The sequence below is a fragment of the Ranitomeya variabilis genome, chromosome 7 (assembly GCF_051348905.1).
Source record: "Ranitomeya variabilis isolate aRanVar5 chromosome 7, aRanVar5.hap1, whole genome shotgun sequence".
NCBI classification, from domain to species: Eukaryota; Metazoa; Chordata; class Amphibia; order Anura; family Dendrobatidae; genus Ranitomeya; species Ranitomeya variabilis.
In genome coordinates this window covers 109,406,381-109,427,083 of record NC_135238.1, presented here as the reverse complement: position 1 = coordinate 109,427,083, position 20,703 = coordinate 109,406,381, and the positions used below count along the sequence as shown (strand labels likewise).

Below are 20,703 nucleotides of genomic sequence, written 5' to 3'. Positions count from 1 at the left end.
CCGTTCATAGTTCAGACCGACGCCAGCGACTTTGGCCTCGGTGCTGTGCTCAGCCAGGTCGACACTACGGGTCATGAACACCCCGTTTTGTACCTGAGCCGGAAGCTCCTGCCAAGGGAAGTGGCCTATTCTACGATGGAGAAGGAATGTCTGGCAATTGTATGGGCCCTGCAGCGTCTGCAGCCATACTTGTACAGACGCCAATTCACCGTGGAAACAGACCACAACCCCCTCAGCTGGTACACACGGTTTCTGGGATGAATGGGAGGTTGCTACGCTGGAGCCTCGCTTTCCAGCAGTGGCACTTCACCATTCGCCACCGAAGAGGCAGAGACCATTGTAACGCTGATGGGTTGTCCCGGCAAGGAGAAAGTGAGGAAGGGCGCATGGGGGAACACAGGAATGTGATACCCCCTAGCGCCCTCTAAAGCAGGGAGGTGTGATGAGGGAGCAGCCACCATCTTGGATGTGGGGCATAATGCTGGCCACCTATCAGAGATTGGCCTGACTCCATTTTGTATCATATCAGAATTTACCTGGTCACACGTCTGCAGGGACAATGAGCATTCCTGGCCCCCACCTTGTTCCTACTTGAATGAAGACTCTTTAGTATGGTAATGGACTGAGACCAGTGTAGCATGCAGATGACACTTCAAAGCTTGAATGAGGAAACCACTCCAGCAGGGGGCATGGAGGTGCCTGGGGGCTCAATTAAAGCATACATGTCAGATGGCTACAGGAGGACACGTTTATTTTCTCCCCAGCTGGACCGTCTACAACATGAAATTATGAATTATGGATGCATCGTCCGAGGTACAGGCTCATAAAAAATATCCTCATAGCCCTGAAGAAATTGCGCATCTGACAGTTCAACTCCCGGGTCAATGAGAGTTCTGGAACCTGAGATATAGAGATCAGCCTCCCACAGCGATCGAATGGGTCCAGGTTTGATCCCTGTACGACCGGCAGAACAAACCACATGCGCTGGTACCGCCCGTTTACTGATCCGATCTGTTATGACCCCAATGGCGAGGGTCTCAGAGGAACGTGGAAGTCTGCAGAATACAAAAATCCAGCTCATAGGGCAGTGGTAACTGGGTTGACCATATATCTACTCCTAACGCCAACACTAGAAGTAGCCGGGGATCATTCCTACGTTGATTCTAGATGACACGCGCCAGCCGGAGAATCTAGCTACCCCTAGTAGAGGAAAACAAAGACCTTTCTTGCCTCCAGAGAAGGGGACCCCAAAGCTGGATAGAAGCCCCCCACAAATAATGACGGTGAGGTAAGAGGAAATGACAAACACAGAAATGAACCAGGTTTAGCACAGAGAGGCCCGCTTACTGATAGCAGAATAAAGAAAGGTAACTTATATGGTCAACAAAAACCCTATCAAAATCCACACTGGAAATTCAAGAACCCCCGAACCGTCTAATGGTCCGGGGGGAGAACACCAGCCCCCTAGAGCTTCAGCAAAGGTCAGGATATAGATTTGGAACAAGCTGGACAAAAATACAAAACCAAAACAAATAGCAAAAAGCAAAAGGCAGACTTAGCTGATATAACTGGAACCAGGATCAGTAGACAAGAGCACAGCAGACTAGCTCTGATAACTACGTTGCCAGGCATTGAACTGAAGGTCCAGGGAGCTTATATAGCAACACCCCTAACTAACGACCCAGGTGCGGATAAAAGGAATGACAGAAAAACCAGAGTCAAAAAACTAGTAACCACTAGAGGGAGCAAAAAGCAAATTCACAACACCGATCATCCTGAGAGAAGTTATTCCATTTATTAGATATTGGGAATAGATTCTGCAGGGAAGCTGAAGGGTGGAGATTGTTAGCCCACCCAGGTACAGTGGGGAGGGACACAGAAGGATTAAGAGCTGAGGACACATGGAGAGTCAGACACAACAGAAGAAGATGATGATGATGAAATAAGAAACAGGGCATATGCCAGCTAGAGGGGAGCAAGCACATGCTTTTTGGGGGCTGCCCGGCAACTAGAAGTCTCTCCGGCCTCCATAAGCGACCTTCAACCTGGTAAATTGAATTCCAGCTTTATACCTCTAAGCCTTGTACTACCCTGTTTCCCCGAAAGTAAGACACCGTCTTATATTAATTTTTGCTCCAAAAGTTGCACCATTTCTTATTTTCGGGGGGGGTGTCTTATTTTCTCAAGAAAAAAAATTGACATTTTTTTTTTAACAAAAAAATTAACAATGACATACCAGCGTATGCTGAACTGTAGTCATCACAACACAGTGGAATCTAATAAACTGTGAATCGTATCAAGAATTTCTTGTTACTACCGTATAATTACGGTATTTCAATGTACAGCATGTAAAACAACGAACAATGGTACATTTACTGATCTCAATATTTAATAACACAAAACAAGATTTATTCAATGACAACCATGTCATCATCTTCTGGAACATCATCATAACAATCCAAACTCTGAGGTTCCTGTGGAATTTCTTGTGACTCCATTTCTTTCAGAATCATTGGCCCATATCTCTCATGTCTAGCAATAGCACTGTCCTTAAATGAGCACTTCTTGTCAAGGTAGCCTGCTCGTAGTGCATTTGCAATGCAAGTGTCAGTGATTTTCTCCCATGAATTCTTCACCCAAGTCACAATCTCTGGCAGTTTAGGTTTCACAAAGTTTCCACGTTGATTTCTCTCCATTCTATTTTCAATGTAGTCATTGATTTCCACACACAAATTGTCCTTGAATGGCTTGTTAATGGCGATATCAAGAGACTGGAGATAAGCAGTCATTCCTGCAGGAATCATTATTTGATCTATTTTTGTCTCATGAAGGAAGTTCTTCATGTCTTTGGCGCAGTGAGTGCTGGCTGCATCCCAGATCAGCATTCCTCTTTGGCTCCCTCACATAACAATCGGCAGCATTAAATTGACCCACTTCCTTATAACTGCTTGTGTGGCCCAGGCTTTTTCAGGTTCAAGAATATAAATGCCTGAAACATGTTCAATCTTGTCTTTCTTGCCCTTTGAAATGAGTAAAGGTGGGACTTTAGTGCCATCCAGACGCATCGCCAAAATACAGATAACACGTGCACTTTCATAAGCAGTGGAGGGAACGTACACTGAGGAGGCACCTCGTTGTTCAATTGTTGTTTGAGATGCTTGGCCCATAAACACTGCAGTTTCATCCATGGCAATCATGTTGGAAAGATTGTATTTAGAGAAGTCAGCGTCATCATCAACAAAGGTTTTGAATGCAAATGCGCGTTTAATAATTTCAGCATCTTCCAGCCTAAAGAGTGTTGTGGATCTTCTCAAAGACAGTTCACTTCGTTGAAGGAAGTTATCTAGCCAGTGTTGTGATGCCTTCAATTCTTCAGGGGCAATTTCAATCTGTGGTGCCATTGCAAGGGCAAATTCTTGAATCTGAGCCCTAGTCACAACCAATCCCTTTGCTCTCCTGTCAGCAACCCACTAACAGATCAGGTCTTCCAGCTCGGAATATAATGTTTGCCGACCAGATCCAACCTTGCGCTTTTTAGCATTTCCACTGTCCACTTGTTGACTGAGGTTACCGTAATCTGCCCGCCATTTTTGGAGAATTCAGTAAGATTTTTGCCCCAAGATTCTTCCACGATTCCTTTTTTGTACTCGACAGAATAGCTCTTTCTTTTAGCGCTCATGTCTAGGGGTAAAAATATAATGTATCACCATTGTTTACGGTATTTCTTTTACAGTACGGTACTTTACGGTAGACCGTTCAGCAGAAAAGCAGACAACAAATCAAAGTAACACACTACGGTACAGTACTGTAATTGCCTGACTCCCACACAGGGCCACAAAACATAAGGGCTCTAAAATGGCTCCCACACACTTTCTGGACACTGTACCGCTACCGTAACATCACCCACAGCAGTTCCTTTACCATAGCAGCCCCATCATCATTTTGCAGCCCCAAATATTCCCATCATCCCATTGCAGCCCTCATCATCCCTTTACAGTCCCCAATACAGCACCCCCATCATTCCATTACAGCCCCCATCATTCTACAATACAGTATTGCAGCCTCCCATCATCCCACATCATCCCACTGCAGCCTCCCATCATCCCGGTATCCCACTGCAGCCTCCCATCATCACTATCATCACAGTATCCCACTGCAGCCTCCCATGTGTGTACCGTACACACACACACACCCTTACACAGACACACACCCACCCATACACAGACACACACACACACCCTTAGGCTACTTTCACACTAGCGTTGTTTGCTGTACGTCGCAATGCGTCGTTTAGGGGAAAAAACGCATCCTGCAAAGTTGTCCGCAGGATCCGTTTTTCCCCATAGATTTACATTAGCGACGCATTGCGACGTATGGCCACACGTCGCAACTGTTGTGCGACGGTTGCGTCGTGTTTTGGCGGACTGTTGGCACAAAAAAAGTTACATGTATTTTTTTTGCGCATCGTGTCCGCCTTTTTCGACCGCGCATGCGCGGCAAAAACTCCGCCCCCTCCTCCCTGGACCTTACAATGGGTCAGCGGAAGCGTCGTAAGGCTGCTTCCGCTGCCCACGTCGGGCATCACTTTCACAACGTGCGTCGGCACGTCGGGCCGACGCATAGCGACGGCCCCGTGCCGACGCTAGTGTGAAAGAAGCCTTACACAGACACACACTCAGGGCTCATGGGCAGAGATCGGCACACAGCTCCGAGGCTGTGATTAACTCCTGCGAACAGCGCGGCTGCAGTGGCGGGCATCGGACAGCGGGAGCGAGACACAACTGCATGCCCCATGCACAGAACAAGGTATGCCTTATTTTCGGGGGGGGTGCCTTATATTAGCAGGCACAGTGCTCCCCCTAGCATGCCCTACTTTCGGGGGGTGCCCTATTGACGGTAAAACACGGTATTATTGTTATATTTTACTCTGACTGTAACTCTTGGTATATTTTTACTGTATATTTCTTGTAATTATCTAGTGCTCCCTTAAGACAATTAAACCATAAATTAGTTTTGGGCTGATCCTTTTATTCTGATTGCTAATCTTAGAATACCCAGCGTGGGTAACAAGTCAGCCTCCCCGGCGTCCATTTGCTCTAAGTGCAGTTCCCATATTGACCTGAGAAACAAAGAGGGTGCCAGAGAGCTGTGCCTGTGTAGTTACGTCACGGATTGGTGACGTGGGAGAAACCAGTTTCCATCACACCTTCCAAGCCCTGATCTGTGCCAAAGCAGTGGGTCCCCCCCACATATGGGGTATCAGCGTACTCTGGACAAACTGGACAGCAAAATTTGGGGTCCAATGTCTCCTGTTACCCTTGAGAAAATAAAAAATTGTGAGCTTGAAAATAATTTTTGAGGAAAAAAAAGGATTTTTTATTTTCACGGCTCTACGTTATAAATTTCTGTGAAGCACTTGGGGGTTCAAAGTGCTCACCACACATCTAGATAAGTTCTATAATGGGTCTAATATCCAAAATGGGGTCACTTGTGGGGGGTTTCCACTGATTAGGCACATCAGGGGCTCTGCAAACGAGACATGGCGTCCGATCTCAATTCCCTCCAATTCTGCATTGAAAAAGTCAAAAGGTGCTCCTTCTCTTCCATGCTCTGCCGTGCGCCCAAACAGTGGTTTACCCCCACATATGGGGTATCGGCATATTCAGGAGAAATTGCACAACAAATTTTGTGGTTCATTTTCTCTTTTTACACTTGAGAAAATAAAAAAATTGGTTCTGAAGTAAAATGTTTGCATAAAAAAAGTTAAATGTTCATTTTTTCCTTCCACATTGTTTCAGTTCCTGTGAAGCACGTAAAGGGTTAATAAACTTCTTGAATGTGGTTTTGAGCACCTTGAGGGGTGTAGTTCTTAGAATAGTGTCAAGTTTGGGTATTTTCTGTCATGTACACCCCTCAAAGTGACTTTAAATGTGAGATGGTCCCTAAAAAAAAATAGTTTCTAACAAAAAAAAAAATTGTTTCCAAAATTGTTCTGATGTAATGTAGACATGTGGGAAATGTTATTTATTAACTATTTTGTGTGACATATCTCTCTGATTTAAGGGCATAAAAATTCAAAGATTGAAAATGGCAAAATGGGGTCAAAATGTGGTCAGAATTGTAAAAATCGGCTCGGTCATTAAGTACCAAATTGGCCACTAAGGGGTTAATGGCCTCAGCTCAGCACATGTAAATACAACTGAAATGTTTTTGTGTGATGGTGCAATATGTGAGCATTTGGGCCCTACTTTAAAGTTTTGCACAGTGCTCCAATTTGTCTAAAACCTGCCCTGGCCTGGACTTATCCTGTTAGGACTCCTCTCATGGGCTGATAGCCTACATTTATATGAGAAGGTAGGATCCTGTTGTAATTAAAACCTCCATAGGGTGAGGGGTGGAGTGCTCAGTCAGAGAGCCTATGTATACAAAGATGGCTACTCTTAGTAAGAACCTGTACACAGCTAATTTCTGTTTGGAAGTGACGGTCAGTGTTTTGATATTTGTATAAATAGGTTATATGACTGAGTACTCAGAATCCTCAGAGAATCCTCAGCCTGTGGCGGGCTTAATTACAGCAGGATCCTACCTTCCCATATAAATGTAGGCTATCAATCCATGAAAGAGGAGTCCCAACAGGATAGGTACCATCAACGAGAATTGCCTTATCGTGGCTGCCGGGTACACATGAATTGGAAAATGTATGCCCTAAGTATTCTCAATTCTTTTTATTTACTAGAGCAGTAATGCAATTCAAATTAAAAATGTATTTCATGTTTGCATGCTATAATGCTACAAAGTGCTATTTTATTGGGTAAGAGCACCAAAACATTAAAAAATTATATAAATGTGGCAGCGGCATTTAACATGCACTTTCGGCAATCGTGCCGGAAATCCACCCACCGGTGACCCCGTCACGTGATCGCAGGTCACCGTTTGAATGGCATGACAACCAGAGGTCCCCTGGAGTAATTTACCTACATACAGGCCAACTGATCATCACCTGTATGTAGCTGAGCCGATCGAGTTATGGCAGCTTCTAGTCTCCCATAGAGTAAAAAAAAAAAAGTTTTTCACAATTTAAAAAAATATAAAAGTTGAAATCGCCCATCTTTTCACCCCATTCAATATAAAACGAAGAAAAAAAATCCGACATACACATATTTGGTATCGCTGCATTCAGAATCACCCGATCTATCAATAAGAAAAGGATTAACCCAATCGCTAAACGGCGCAGTGAAAAAATAAGTTAAAATGCCAGAATTATGTTTTTTTGGTCGCGGTGACATTGCATTAAAATGCAATAACGGACGATCAATAGAACGTATCTACACAAAAGTGGTATCATTAAAAACGTCACCTCAGCATGCAAACAATAAGCAATTATCCAACCCGAGATCATGAAAAATGGAGACACTACAGGTATCATAAAATGGCGCAATTTTTTTTTAAGCAAAGTTTGGAATTTTTTTTCACCACTTAGATAAAAAAAGAACTTAGACATGTTTGGTGTATAAGACCTTGTAATAACCTGGAGAATCATAATGGCATATCACTTTTAGCATTTAGTAAACCTAGTAAAAAAAGCCAAACAAAAAACAAGTGTGGGATTTCACTTTTTTTGCAATTTCACCTCACTTTGAATTTTTTTCCTGTTTTCTAGTACACGACATGGTAATACCTATGGTATCTTTCAAAAGTACAAGTCGTCCCGCAAAAAAAAAAAATTATTTATATATATATATATATATATATATATATATATATATATATATATATATATATATATATATATATATATATATATATATATTATTCATCTTTTACATTATAAAAATTATAAAAATGAAAATGGGCCAATACAAAAGTTTGGGCACCCTGCATTGTAGTACCTAGTAGCTCCCCCTTTTGAAAGTATCACAGCTAGTAAATGCTTTTTGTAGCTAGGCAAGAGTCTTTAAATTCTTGTTTGAGGTATTTTCATCCATTCTTCGTTGGAAAATTCTTCCAGCTCTGTGAGATTTATGGGTCATCTTGCATGCACTGCTATTTTGAGGTCTAGCCACAGATTTTCAGTGGTGTTCAGATCAGGGGAATGTGAGAGCCATTTTAAATCCTTCAGCTTGCACCTTTTGAGATAGTCTAATGTGGATTTTGATGTATGTTTAGGGTCATTATCCATTTTTAGAAGCCATCCTCTTTTCAATTTCAGCTTTTTTTTACAGATGAGGTTATGTTTGCAACAAAAATTTGTTGAAATTTCATTGAAACCATCCTTCTCTCTACGCATGAAATGTTCACTGTGCCACTGGCTGCAACACAACCCCAAAGCATGATTGATCCACCCCATGCTTAATGTTAGGCAAGATGTTCATTTCCTGAAATACTGTGCCCTTTTTTCTCCACACATACCTTTGATCATTGTGGCCAAAGAGTTCTATTTTAACCTCATGGGTCCACAGAACTTGTTTCCAAAATGCACTAGGCTTGTTTAGATGTTGTTTTTCATACGTCTCACTCTGAATTTTATGGTGAAGATGCAGGAAAGGTTTTCTTCTGATGACTTCCATGAGTGCCATATTTGTACAGTTGTCTCTGAACAGCTGAACAATGCATCACAACTCCAGAGTCTGCTAAATCTTTCTTAAGGTCTTTTGAAGTCAAGTTGGAGTTCTAATTTGCCTCTCTAGCAGTCCTAAGAGCAGCTGTCACTGAAATTTTGTTTTTCTTCCAGACATTATCTTGACCTCCACTGTTCCTGTTAACTGCCATGTCTTAATTACATTTTGAACTGAGGAGAGGGCAACTTGAAAATGCTTTGCTATCTTCTTATTGCCTTCTCCTGCTTTGTGGGCCACCATCATTTTCATTTTCAGAGTGCTAGGCAGCTGCTTAGAAGAACCCATGACATCTCTTTTTTGGCACAAAGTTAGAGGAGGCTCGATTTTTATAAAGTTGGGAAATTTGCATCACCTGGCCTTTCCTAACGATGATAGTGAACAAACCATAACCATAAGAGGCTAATTAAGGTCTGAAGTCTTGGTCAAAATTATCTGAGCGCACAAATCTCTAAGGGTGCCCAAACTTTTGCATCAGCCTATTTTCCTTTTGGTAATTTTTAAAATGTAAAAAATTACAATATATATATTTATTGCCTAAAATACAAAGGAAATGTGTAATCTTTTACTTTAGGCCATTTAGAGATCATTTCAGCTTCAACTTGCTTAACTGTTCACAATAACAGTAATTTTGACCAGGGGTGCCCAATGCAACTCTATGTTACCCATCATGGGCCCACCCTGGTATATATATATATCCCCTATCCTAATATATGTGTCCCCCATCATTGGGATTGGGCCATCCTGGTGATTATGTTCCCAATCATGGGTCCTTTCTTTTATATATGTCCCTCATCCTGGTATATGTCCCCCATCATGGGCTCACCCTGGTATATGTTCCTAATCATGGACCCATCCTGGTATATACGGTATGTCCCTTTTCCTGGTATATATGTCCTCCATCACGGGGCCATCCTGGTGTATGTTTCCCATTTTGGACTTCTTCCTGGTTTATTTGTCCCTTATCCCAGAATATATGTTCTCCATTAGTGATGAGCGAATATACTCGTTACTCGAGATTTCTCGAGCATGCTCGGGGGTCCTCCGAGTATTTTTTAGTGCTCGGAGATTTAGTTTTTCTTGCCGCAGCTGAATGATTTACATCTGTTAGCATAAGTACATCTGGGGGTTACTTGGTTGCCAGGGAATCCCCACATGTACTTATGCTGGCTAACAGATGTAAATCATTCAGCTGCGGCAAGAAAAACTAAATCTCTGAGCACTAAAAAATAATTGGAGGACCCCCGAGCATGCTCGAGAAATCTCGAGTAACGAGTATATTCGCTCATCACTATTCTCCATCAAAGGCCCATCCTGGTATATATGTCTCCAATCATGGGTCCATCCTGGTAAATACGTCCCCCATCATGGACCAGTCCTAGTATACATGCCTCTCATTATGCACCAAAAAAATAAACAATTATACTCACCGTTCGTCCCAAGGTGCACAGTGTCCTCTTCTGAAGCTGGCAACTGACTTAAGTGGGCAAGTGACGGGGCAGCACATGACATCACTGCGATGTGTCCCCAGTCACTGGGGCGCTGAAGGCAGGAGCAAGGTTGCCGCTCCAGGAAGCCAGCATTGCAATAGATTATACCACTAAGTGCTGCACAGAAGCTGCTTAGATCATGCTGCTTGCTGGTGGTCTAGCTGGCAAACCCAGAGGTCATCATGGCGACCCCGGGTTGCATGGCAACAATTGGACACTCTAGACCACGTCGTGATAGGGCTGATCAGATGAAAGAGGTAGCCCCTTTACTCTTCTAGCCTCCTAAATGTTATGATCGATATCGATCACAGCATATAGAAGGTTAAATGGACAGTGGTAGTGTAGGCACTGTTCCTGGCAAGACAGCTGGGTCACGGCTGTTACTCCCGGCAGCAATCACTTGGGCAGTGCTCCTGTGCCCGCACAATATCCATAATGTAGGTTTACTTCATAACTCTTGAAGACCTATCCGACCATGATGTAAACGTGTGATAAAAGTCGTGAAGGGGTTTAAGGAGTTGTCCTTAACCCCTGTCTGATTTTGAAAGTGCATAGTTAACTTGCCATATGACATAGTTGCTTATAACAGTCTCTCTCTTTCTCTCTGTCAGATTAGGAGGAAGAGAAGTTAGATGAATGTGTTGTCCATCTTTAGAAAACATTTTTCTACATGCTGTGATAGTCCTAAAAAAAACATACCCAGTGCCAGCTGCCTGTCGTTGCCCCGGACTCATTGATGTCATGTTGACATTGCTGCAGCCAATCACTGGGCTCAGGGACTCTGCGAAACTGAGCAAACTGCTGAGCTTAGCTCTGTGGCTGTCATCATCACGTTATCGCGGCATGCAAACAAAGACTGGGACAATGGCAGATAGTTGCCACAGGACCTGGGGAGGATAGGTAATACGTGCAGCTTATAGACGTTTTCTGGGAGTAGACTACCCCTCTAAGAAAAAAATCAGAACTATGGAAATTAAAATCTAGTGAAAATTTATTTCACTCTACTAGTATTAAATGTACACGTTCTTTTACTGTGATACTGACACTAATTTCTGAAATTATAGATTTGCACAATATAATTTTGGGCTGTGTTTTTTTTTTGCAGTTCACACATGCTTCCTCTTAAAGGGAATAAGTCAGCACGTTTTTGCTATGTATTCTAAGAGTAGCATGATGGAGGGACAGGAAGCCCAACTCTAGTATGATGTTTCACTTACTGGACTGCTTGGTGTATTTTTGATAGAATACCTGCTTTCTTTGCTGTGAATGTAGCAGTGCTATGAATGTTGAGCTGTATATACCCACGTGCACACCCCTGATTGGTAGCTTCCTGTGTACACTGTGCATCGTCAGCAACCTGCAAATTAGTGATGGGGGCGGGGTTACACAGATGAGCTGGACTGGTTTGCACGTGACACCTAGTCTAGCAGTGATACAATCAATGCTTAATCAGCATGAGATTTTTGAAACTACAGCAAGCTGCTGAGCAAGTAACATATCCCTGGAATCTGAATCTCTGCTACTATATCATGCTGCCCTCAGTTTAAATAACATCCTGCTGACAGATTCCCTGAAAATATAAGGGTAGAGAACCTGCTAGTAGTGATGAGTGAACGTGCTCAAAGAACGTGTTCTCCAAGCATGGTCGGGTGTTATCCGAGTATCTTGGTTGTGCTTGAGTAATATGTGCGAGTCCCTGCGGCTGCATGTTTTGTGGCTGTTAGACGGCCTAAATAACTGGCGATTCCTGTATGTGTTGCGCCTGTCTAACAGCCACAGCGACTCGCACATATTAGTTGAGCACGCCCAGGGCACTCGCAAAACACCTTATTCTAGTATGTAGTATGTTCGCTCATCACTACCTTCTAGTTAAGGAATGCTGCTGTCGAGGTGTCAGTGGTTACACAACTCTGAGGAGAAATCCCATTGTTTCCATAAATAGTGGCTTTTTACAGCCATTTATGTTTTCTCTACATTCTATAGTTTGGGATCTCACAGTTTCTTGTTCTTCTGTAATGCAGGACTGTTCCCTGATGTCGGAGGAGGTTACTTCTTACCACGCCTTCCAGGACGGATTGGCTTATATATTGCCCTTACTGGATTTAGATTAAAGGGAAGGGACGTGCAAAAGGCTGGAATTGCTACACATTTTATTCATTCACAAAAGGTGAGATTTATATTTTGTCTCCAAATTCTAATGATCTTTTCTTCATTGAAATGTTCACTTTATTATTTAAACATTAAAGGAAACCGGTCAGATTTAGGGTTAATCTCAGGTTAATATTGTTATGAAAATGCCTGGCCACTGTATTGAAAGTACGGCACCCAGGAGAAAATGAGCTTTATTCCTCCACCTGCTTTCAGTCATTATGGAGCCATCGCAGCTGCAGTCGCTGCTCGCAACACTGATAGGGGCAGATGTACCTGTGATCCAGCACTTTGACAGCTCGTTCAGCAGAGCATTACTGAGGAGCCGGCTGTCAGTCCATGTACCGGAGCCATTGTTACTGCCGCTACTCTCAGTGCTGTGAGTGATGACTGTGATAAAAACATTATTGTTATAAAGGTTTTATTAAAGTTTTTTCACATAATCCAGCAATAAACATAATTTAACAATACAGCACTAACTTGTTTGAGATTCACTCCACAGAAATGCTTGGCCATCTTTTACAGACTTGAATAGTGTATAGTGCCTAACTAGAATAAGACAATCCGGCCTTCTGCTTCATTGACCAACATATTGACAGGTGTTAGGCGTCAGGATTACAGAGAGCTTTTGTTCTTTACCAGCGGGCCTGTATGGAGATCTTACATGCTAGGTATGGTACCTTAACGCTATTGCACCTCAACCAGAGGGTGTGAGAGACCTGGAGGAGCACAAAGTAATGGGCTCTGCAACCTCTGCAACTGTGGTAGCTTCTTCACTGTGCTAGTAAGGATTTGGGTCAGAAAAACTGCAGCTGAAGCAGAAGATTAATTCTATAGCAGATCTACTGCCTTACTAGGAGGGTCTTCCATTACAGCTTTGTTATCTAACGGAGGCCTAGAGTAATCCATATGGTGGGCATTAATTTCCCTTTCATTTTAGTTACATGATTAAGAGCCAGTGCTATGTGACAGAAATGTGATACACACACAGAAAAAAAAAGATTTTTAGAATTGCCCTAAGACACTGTATGATTGTCATGCACCGTGGCGCAGTGGTTAGCACTGCAGCCTTGCAGCGCTGGAGTCCTGGGTTCTAATCCCACCCAGGACAACATCTGCAAAGAGTTTGTATGTTCTCTCCGTGTTTGCGTGGGTTTCCTCCAGGTACTCCGGTTTCCTCCCACATTCCAAAGACATACTGATAGGATATTTAGATTGTGAGCCCCATCGGGGACAGTGATGATAATGTGTGCAAACTGTAAAGCGCCGCGGAATATGTTAGCGCTATATAAAAATAAAGATTATTATTATTATATAATGTCTACAGATAAAGCCAAGTATAGTCCACTGGTATTTAAGAAGCCTTATGTAATCTGTGGTCTGGTTTGTACAATTCTGAAGTCACCAGCAGAGAGCAGTGTTGCATATTTGATACACAATGGTAATCCAGACTAACCCCTTAACCCCTTTCTGTCATTGGAAGTACTATTCCATCCATGTGGGGTGGGCCCTACTTCCTAAGGACGGAATAGTATGTCCAGCGCGATCGGCCGCTGACTATCGCAGCTGACATCCGGCACTATGTTCCAGGAGCGGTCACGGACCGCCCCCGGCATATTAACCCCTGGCACACTGTGATCAAACATGATTGCAGTGTTCCGGCAGTACAGGGAAGCATCGCGCAGGGAGGGGGCTCCCTGCGGGCTTCCCTGAGATGATCGGTACAAGGCGATGTGCTCACCTTGTACCGAGCGTCTCCTCCCTGCAAGCCCCGGATCCAAAATTGCCGCGGGGCTGCATCCGGGTCCTGCAGGGAGGTGGCTTCACAGCGCATGCTCAGAGCAGGCGTCGGGAAGCCAGGAGAAGTGCACGTCAGATCGCCGATCTGACACAGTGCACAGCAAAGTGTCAGATCAGCGATCTGTCACTTTACTGTGATGTCCCCCCCTGGGGCAAAGTAAAAATGTTAAAAAAAAAAAAATTACATGTGTAAAAAAAATAAAATAAATAAATTCCTAAATAAATAATAATAATAAAAAAATATTGTTCCAATAAATACATTCCTTTAGCTAAATAAAAAAACAATAAAAGTACACATATTTAGTATCGCTGCGTCCGTAACAACCCGACCTATAAAACTGTCACACTGGTTAACCCCTTAAGTGAACACCGTAAAAAAAAAACAAAAAAAAAACGAGGCAATAAACAACGCTTTATTATCATACCGCCGAACAAAAAGTGGAATAACATGCGATCAAAAAGACGGAAATAAATAACCATGGTACCGCTGAAAATGTCATCTTGTCCCGCAAAAAACGAGCCGCCATACAGCATCATCAGATGCAAAAATAATTGTTTTTTCTATAAAATAGTTTTTATCGTATAAAAGCGCCAAAACATAAAAAAATTATATAAATGAGGTATCGCTGTAATCGTACTGACCCGAAGAATAAAACTGCTTTATCCATTTTACCAAACACGGAACGGTATAAACGCCCCCCTCCCCACCAAAAGAAATTCATGAATAGCTGGTTTTTGGTAATTCTGCCTTACAAGAATCGGAATAAAAAGCAATAAAAAAATGTCACGTGCCCAAAAATGTTACCAATAAAAATGTCAACTCGTCCCACAAAAAACAAGACCTCACATGACTCTGTCGACCAAAATATGGAAAAATTATAGCACTCAAAATGTGGTAACGCACAAAACATTTTTTGCAATGAAAAGCATCTTTTAGTGTGTGACGGCTGCCAATCATAAAAATCCGCTAGAAAACCCGCTATAAGTAGTAAATCAAACCCCCCCTTCATCACCCCCTTAGTTACGAAAAATTAAAAAATTAAAAAAATGTATTTATTTCCATTTTCCCATTAGGGTTAGGGCTAGGGTTGGCGTTAGGGCTAGGGTTAGGGTTAGGGTTGGGGCTAGGGTTAGGGCTACAGTTAGGGTTAGGTTTAGGGTTGGGGCTAAAGTTAGGGTTGGGGCTAAAGTTAGGGTTGGGGCTAAAGTTAGGGTTAGGGTTTGGATTACATTTACGGTTGGGAATAGGGTTGGAATTAGGTGTGTCAGAGTTAGGGGTGTGGTTAGGGTTACAGTTGAGATTAGGGTTAGGGGTGTGTTTGGATTAGGGTTTCAGTTCTAATTGGGTGGTTTACACTGTTTAGGCACATCAGGGGCTCTCCAAATGCGACATTGCGTCCGATCTCAATTCCAGCCAATTCTGCGTTGAAAAAGTAAAACAGTGCTCCTTCCCTTCCGAGCTCTCCCGTGCGCACAAACAGGGGTTTACCCCAACATATGGGGTATCAGCGTACTCAGGACACATTGGATAACAACTTTTGGGGTTCAATTTACTCTGTTTCCCTTGGAAAAATACAAAACTGGGGGCTAAAAAATAATTTTTGTGGAAAAAAAACGATTTTTTATTTTCACGGCTCTACCTTATAAACTGTAGTGAAACATTTGGGGGTTCAAAGTTCTCACAACACATCTAGATAAGTTCCTTGGGGGTCTAGTTTCCAATATGGGGTCACATATGGGGGGTTTCTACTGTTTAGGTACATCAGGGGCTCTGCAAATGCAACGTGACGCCAGCAGACCAATCCATCTAAGTCTGCATTCCAAATGGTGCTCCTTCCCTTCCGAGCTCTCCATGTGCACAAACGGTGGTTCCCCCCCACATATGGGGTACCAGCGTACTCAGGACAAATTGGACAACAACTTTTGGGGTCCAATTTCTCATTTTACCCTTGGGAAAATAGAAAACTGGGGGCTAAAAAATAACTTTTGTGGGGAAAAAAAAGAATTTTTATTTTCACGGCTCTGCGTTATAAACTGTAGTGAAACACTTGGGAGTTCAAAGCTCTCACAACACATCTAGATAAGTTACTTAGGGGGTCTACTTTCCAAAATGGTGTCACTTGTGGGGGGTTTTAATGTTTAGGCACATCAGTGGCTCTCCAAGCTCAACATGGCGTCCCATCTCAATTCCAGTCAATTTTGCATTGAAAAGTCAAATGGCGCTCCTTCCCTTCTGAGCTCTGCCATGCGCCCAAACAGTGGTTTACCCCCACATATGAGATATCAGCGTACTCGGGACAAATTGGACAACAACATTTGGCATCCAATTTCTTCTCCTACCCTTGGGAAAATAAAAAATTGGGGGCGAAAAAATCATTTTTGTGAAAAAATATGATTTTTTATTTTTACGGCTCTGCATTATAAACTTCTGTGAAGCACTTGGTGGGTCAAAGTGCTCACCACACATCTAGGTAGGTTCCTTAGGGGGTCTAGTTTCCAAAATGGTGTCACTTGTGGGGGGTTTCAATGTTTAGGCACATCAGGGGCTCTCCAAACACAACATGGCGTCCCATCTCAATTCCAGTCAATTTTGCATTGAAAAGTCAAACGGCGCTCCTTCCCTTCCGAGCTCTCCCTTGCGCCCAAACAGTGGTTTACCCCCACATATGGGGTATCAGCGTACTCAGGACAAATTGTACAACAACTTTTGGAGTCCAATTTCTTCTCTTACTCTTGGGAAAATAAAAAATTGGGGGCGAAAATATAATTTTTGTGAAAAAATGATTTTTTATTTTTACGGCTCTGCATTATAAACTTCTGTGAAGCACTTGGTGGGTCAAAGTGCTCACCACACATCTAGGTAAGTTCCTTAGGGGGTCTAGTTTCCAAAATGGTGTCACTTTTGGGGGGTTTCAATGTTTAGGCACATCAGGGGCTCTCCAAACACAACATGACGTCCCATCTCAATTCCAGTCAATTTTGCATTGAAAAGTCAAATGGTGCTCCTTCGCTTCCAAGCTCTGCCATGCGCCCAAACAGTGGTTTACCTCCACATATGGGGTATCGTCGTACTCAGGACAAATTGTACAACAACTTTTGGGGTCCATTTTCTCCTCTTACCCTTGGTAAAATAGAACAAATTGGAGCTGAAGTAAATTTTTTGTGTAAAAAAGTTAAATGTTCATTTTTATTTAAACATTCCAAAAATTCCTGTGAAACACCTGAAGGGTTAATAAACTTCTTGAATGTGGTTTTGAGCACCTTGAGGGGTGCAGTTTTTAGAATGGTGTCACACTTGGGAATTTTCCATCATATAGACCCCTCAAAATGACTTCAAATGAGATGTGGTCCCTAAAAAAAAATGGTGTTGTAAAAATGAGAAATTGCTGGTCAACTTTTAACCCTTATAACTCCCTAACAAAAAAAAAATTTGGTTCCAAAATTGTGCTGATGTAAAGTAGACATGTGGGAAATGTTACTTATTAAGTATTTTGTGTGACATATCTCTGTGATTTAGTTGTATAAAAATTCAAAGTTGGAAAATTGCAAAATTTTCAACAAATTTGCGTTTTTGTCACAAATAAACGCAGGTAATATCAAAGAAATGTTACCACTATAATGAAGTACAATATGTCACGAGAAAACAAAGTCAGAATCACCGGGATCCGTTGAAGCGTTCCAGAGTTATAACCTCATAAAGGGACAGTGGTCAGAATTGTAAAAATTGGCCCGGTCATTAACGTGCAAACAACCCTTGGGGGTAAAGGGGTTAATGACCGCCAATACATCTTTTTACTGACCTGAGATATAAGAGAATAGCATCCCTCTACAGGTGACAATCCAGCAGCTGGCGGCTGTACACTATAGCTGACAACTTGCTGCATTAGCCATTATCAGTGTTTGTCTCGTCCATATCTGTTTAACCTTTTAGATGCCGCTGCCAAAAGTGATTACATCATATAAATGGTTAATATAGTGTGTGGGCTTCCTATTTAACCCCATTGGCACCCAGTGATCATGATTGTATTGTCCTGATGTTTACCATGGCAATTCACAGCCAAATAGCGGCATTAGAGTCTGACGGCTGTAGTAATCTGCTCAGAAGTTAGCGACATTTGGGTGGTAAAAATACATCTTTTCATTTCTGTCATGCCACTTTGCATTAATTCCTGAAAAGCACCTGAAGGGTTAATAAACTACCTGACAGCAGTTTTCAATATGTCGTGGGGTGCCCTTTTTAAAATGGCATATCTTTTGGGGGTCTTCCATTATATAGGACACTCAAAGTCACTTTAAATCTGGATAGGTCCCTAAAAAATATATATTTTGTATGTTTCCTTGAAAAAATGAAAACTTAGTGCTACATTTTTAAACCTGCTAAAATGCAAACAAAATAAAATAATATTTTACAAATTGTGCTGATGTCGCAGATGTGAGGGAAATGTTATTTAACCCCTTAGTGACAGAGCCAATTTGGTACTTAATGACCAAGCCAATTTTTACAATTCTGGCCACTGTCACTTTGTGACATTATAACTCTGGAACGCTTTAAGGATCCCGCTTATTCTGAGATTGTTTTTTCGTGACATATTGTACTTCATGTTAGTTGTAATATTTCTTCAATATTACTTGCGATTATTTATGAAAAAGCGGAAATATTGCGAAAAAATTTTAAATTTTGCAATTTTCAAACTTTGAATTTTTATGCCCTTAAATCAGAGAGCTATGTCACACAAAATAGTTAATAAGTAACATTTCCCACATGTCTACTTTACATCAGCACAATTTTGGAAACAACATTTTTTTTTTGTTAGGGAGTTAAAAGGGTCTCATTTTTACAACAAAATTTACAAAACCATTTTTTTAGGGACCATCTCACATTTAAAGTCACTTTAAGGGGTGTACATTACAGAAAATACCCAAATTTGACACCATTCTAAAAACTACACCCCTCAAGGTGCTCAAAACCACATTCAAGAAGTTTATTAACCCTTTACTGTGGAAGGAAAAAATGAACATTTAACTTTTTTTTTGCAAACATTTTACTTCAGAACCAATTTTTTTTATTTTCACAAGTGTAAAAAGAGAAAATGAACCACAAATTTTGTTGTTCAATTTCTCCTGAATACGCCGATACCCCATATGTGGGGGTAAATCACTGTTTGGGTGCACGGCAGGACTTGCAAGAGAAGGAGCACCGTTTGACTATTTCAATGCAGAATTGGCTGGAATTGAGATCGGATGCCATGTCGCTTTTGGAGAGCTCCTGATTTGCTTAAACAGTAGAAACCCCCCCATAAGTGACAACATTTTGGAAACTAGACCTTTTAAGGAACTTGTCTAGATGTGTGGTGAGCACTTTAAACCCCCAGGTGCCTCACAGAAGTTTATAACGTAGAGCCGTGAAAATAAAAAATCACATTTTTTCTACAAAAATGATCTTTTCGCCCCAAAATTTTTATTTTCACAAGGGTAACAGGAGAAATTAGACCTGAAAAGTTGTTGTGCAATTTGTCCTGAGTACGCCTATTCTCCATATGTGGAAGTAAACCACAGTCTGGGTGCATGGTAGAGCTTGGAAAAGAAGGAGTTCCCTTTGACTTTTTCAATGCAGAATTGGCTGGAATTGAGATCGGACCCATGTCGGGTTTGGAGAGCCCCTGATGTGCCTAAACAGTAGAAACCCCCCACAAGTGACCCCATTTTGGAAACTAAACCCATTAAGGAACTTATCTAGATGTGTGGTGAGCACTTTAAACTACCAAGTGCTTCACAGAACTTTATAATGCATAGCCGTGAAAATAAAAAATCCTTTTTTTTTCTCAAAAATGATTTTTTAGCTCACAATTTTTTTATTTTCTCAAGGGTAACAGGAGAAACTGGACCACAAAATTTGTTGTCCAGTTTGTCCTGAGTACGCTGATACCCCATATGTGGGGGAGGACCACTGTTTGGGCACACATCGGGGCTCGGAAGGGAAGTAGTGACGTTTAAAAATGCAGACTTTGATGAAATTGTCTGCGGGCGTCATGCTGCATTTGCAGAGCTCCTGATGTACCTAAACAGTAATAACCTCCCACAAGTGACCCCATTTTGGAAACTATACTCCCCCAAAGAGCTTATCTAGATGTGTGGTGAGCACTATGAACCTCCAACTGCTTCTCAGAAGTTTATAATGTAAAGCCATGAAAATAAAAAAAATCATATTTTTTCCACAAAAATTATCTTTTCACCCCCAGATTTTTACTTTCACAAGGGTAACAGGAGAAATTGGACCCCAAAATTTATTGTGCCAATTATGCTGAGTATGCTGATACCCCATATGTGGGGGGACCACTGTTTGGGCACACATCAGGGCTCGGAAGGGAAGTAGTGACATTTTAAAATTCAGACTTTGATGGAATGGTCTGCGGGTGTCATGTTGCATTTTCAGAGCCCCTGATGTACCTAAACAGTAGAAACCCCCCACAAGTGACCATATTTTGGAAACTAGACCCCCAAGGAACTTATCTAGATATGTGGTGAGCATTTTGAATGCCCAAGTGCTTCACAGAAGTTTGACGCAGAGCCATGAAAATAAAAAATCATTTTTTCCCCACAAAAATGATTTTTTAGCCCCCAATTTTTTTTTAGTTTCACAAGGGTAACAG

The 20,703-nt window shown here is 42.0% G+C and overlaps 1 protein-coding gene across 4 annotated transcripts in view; it reads left to right on the top strand.

Annotated features, from left to right (window-relative positions):
• The window catches only part of HIBCH (3-hydroxyisobutyryl-CoA hydrolase), a 962,330-nt gene that overhangs the window by 559,278 nt on the left and 382,349 nt on the right, over nucleotides 1-20,703 (top strand). For all 4 annotated transcript variants that reach the window (XM_077275660.1, XM_077275661.1, XM_077275658.1 and 1 more), the window contains one exon: nucleotides 12,127-12,272. In XM_077275660.1, coding sequence (XP_077131775.1) covers nucleotides 12,127-12,272 — 146 coding nt within the window. The remainder of the gene's footprint in view (nucleotides 1-12,126; nucleotides 12,273-20,703) is intronic.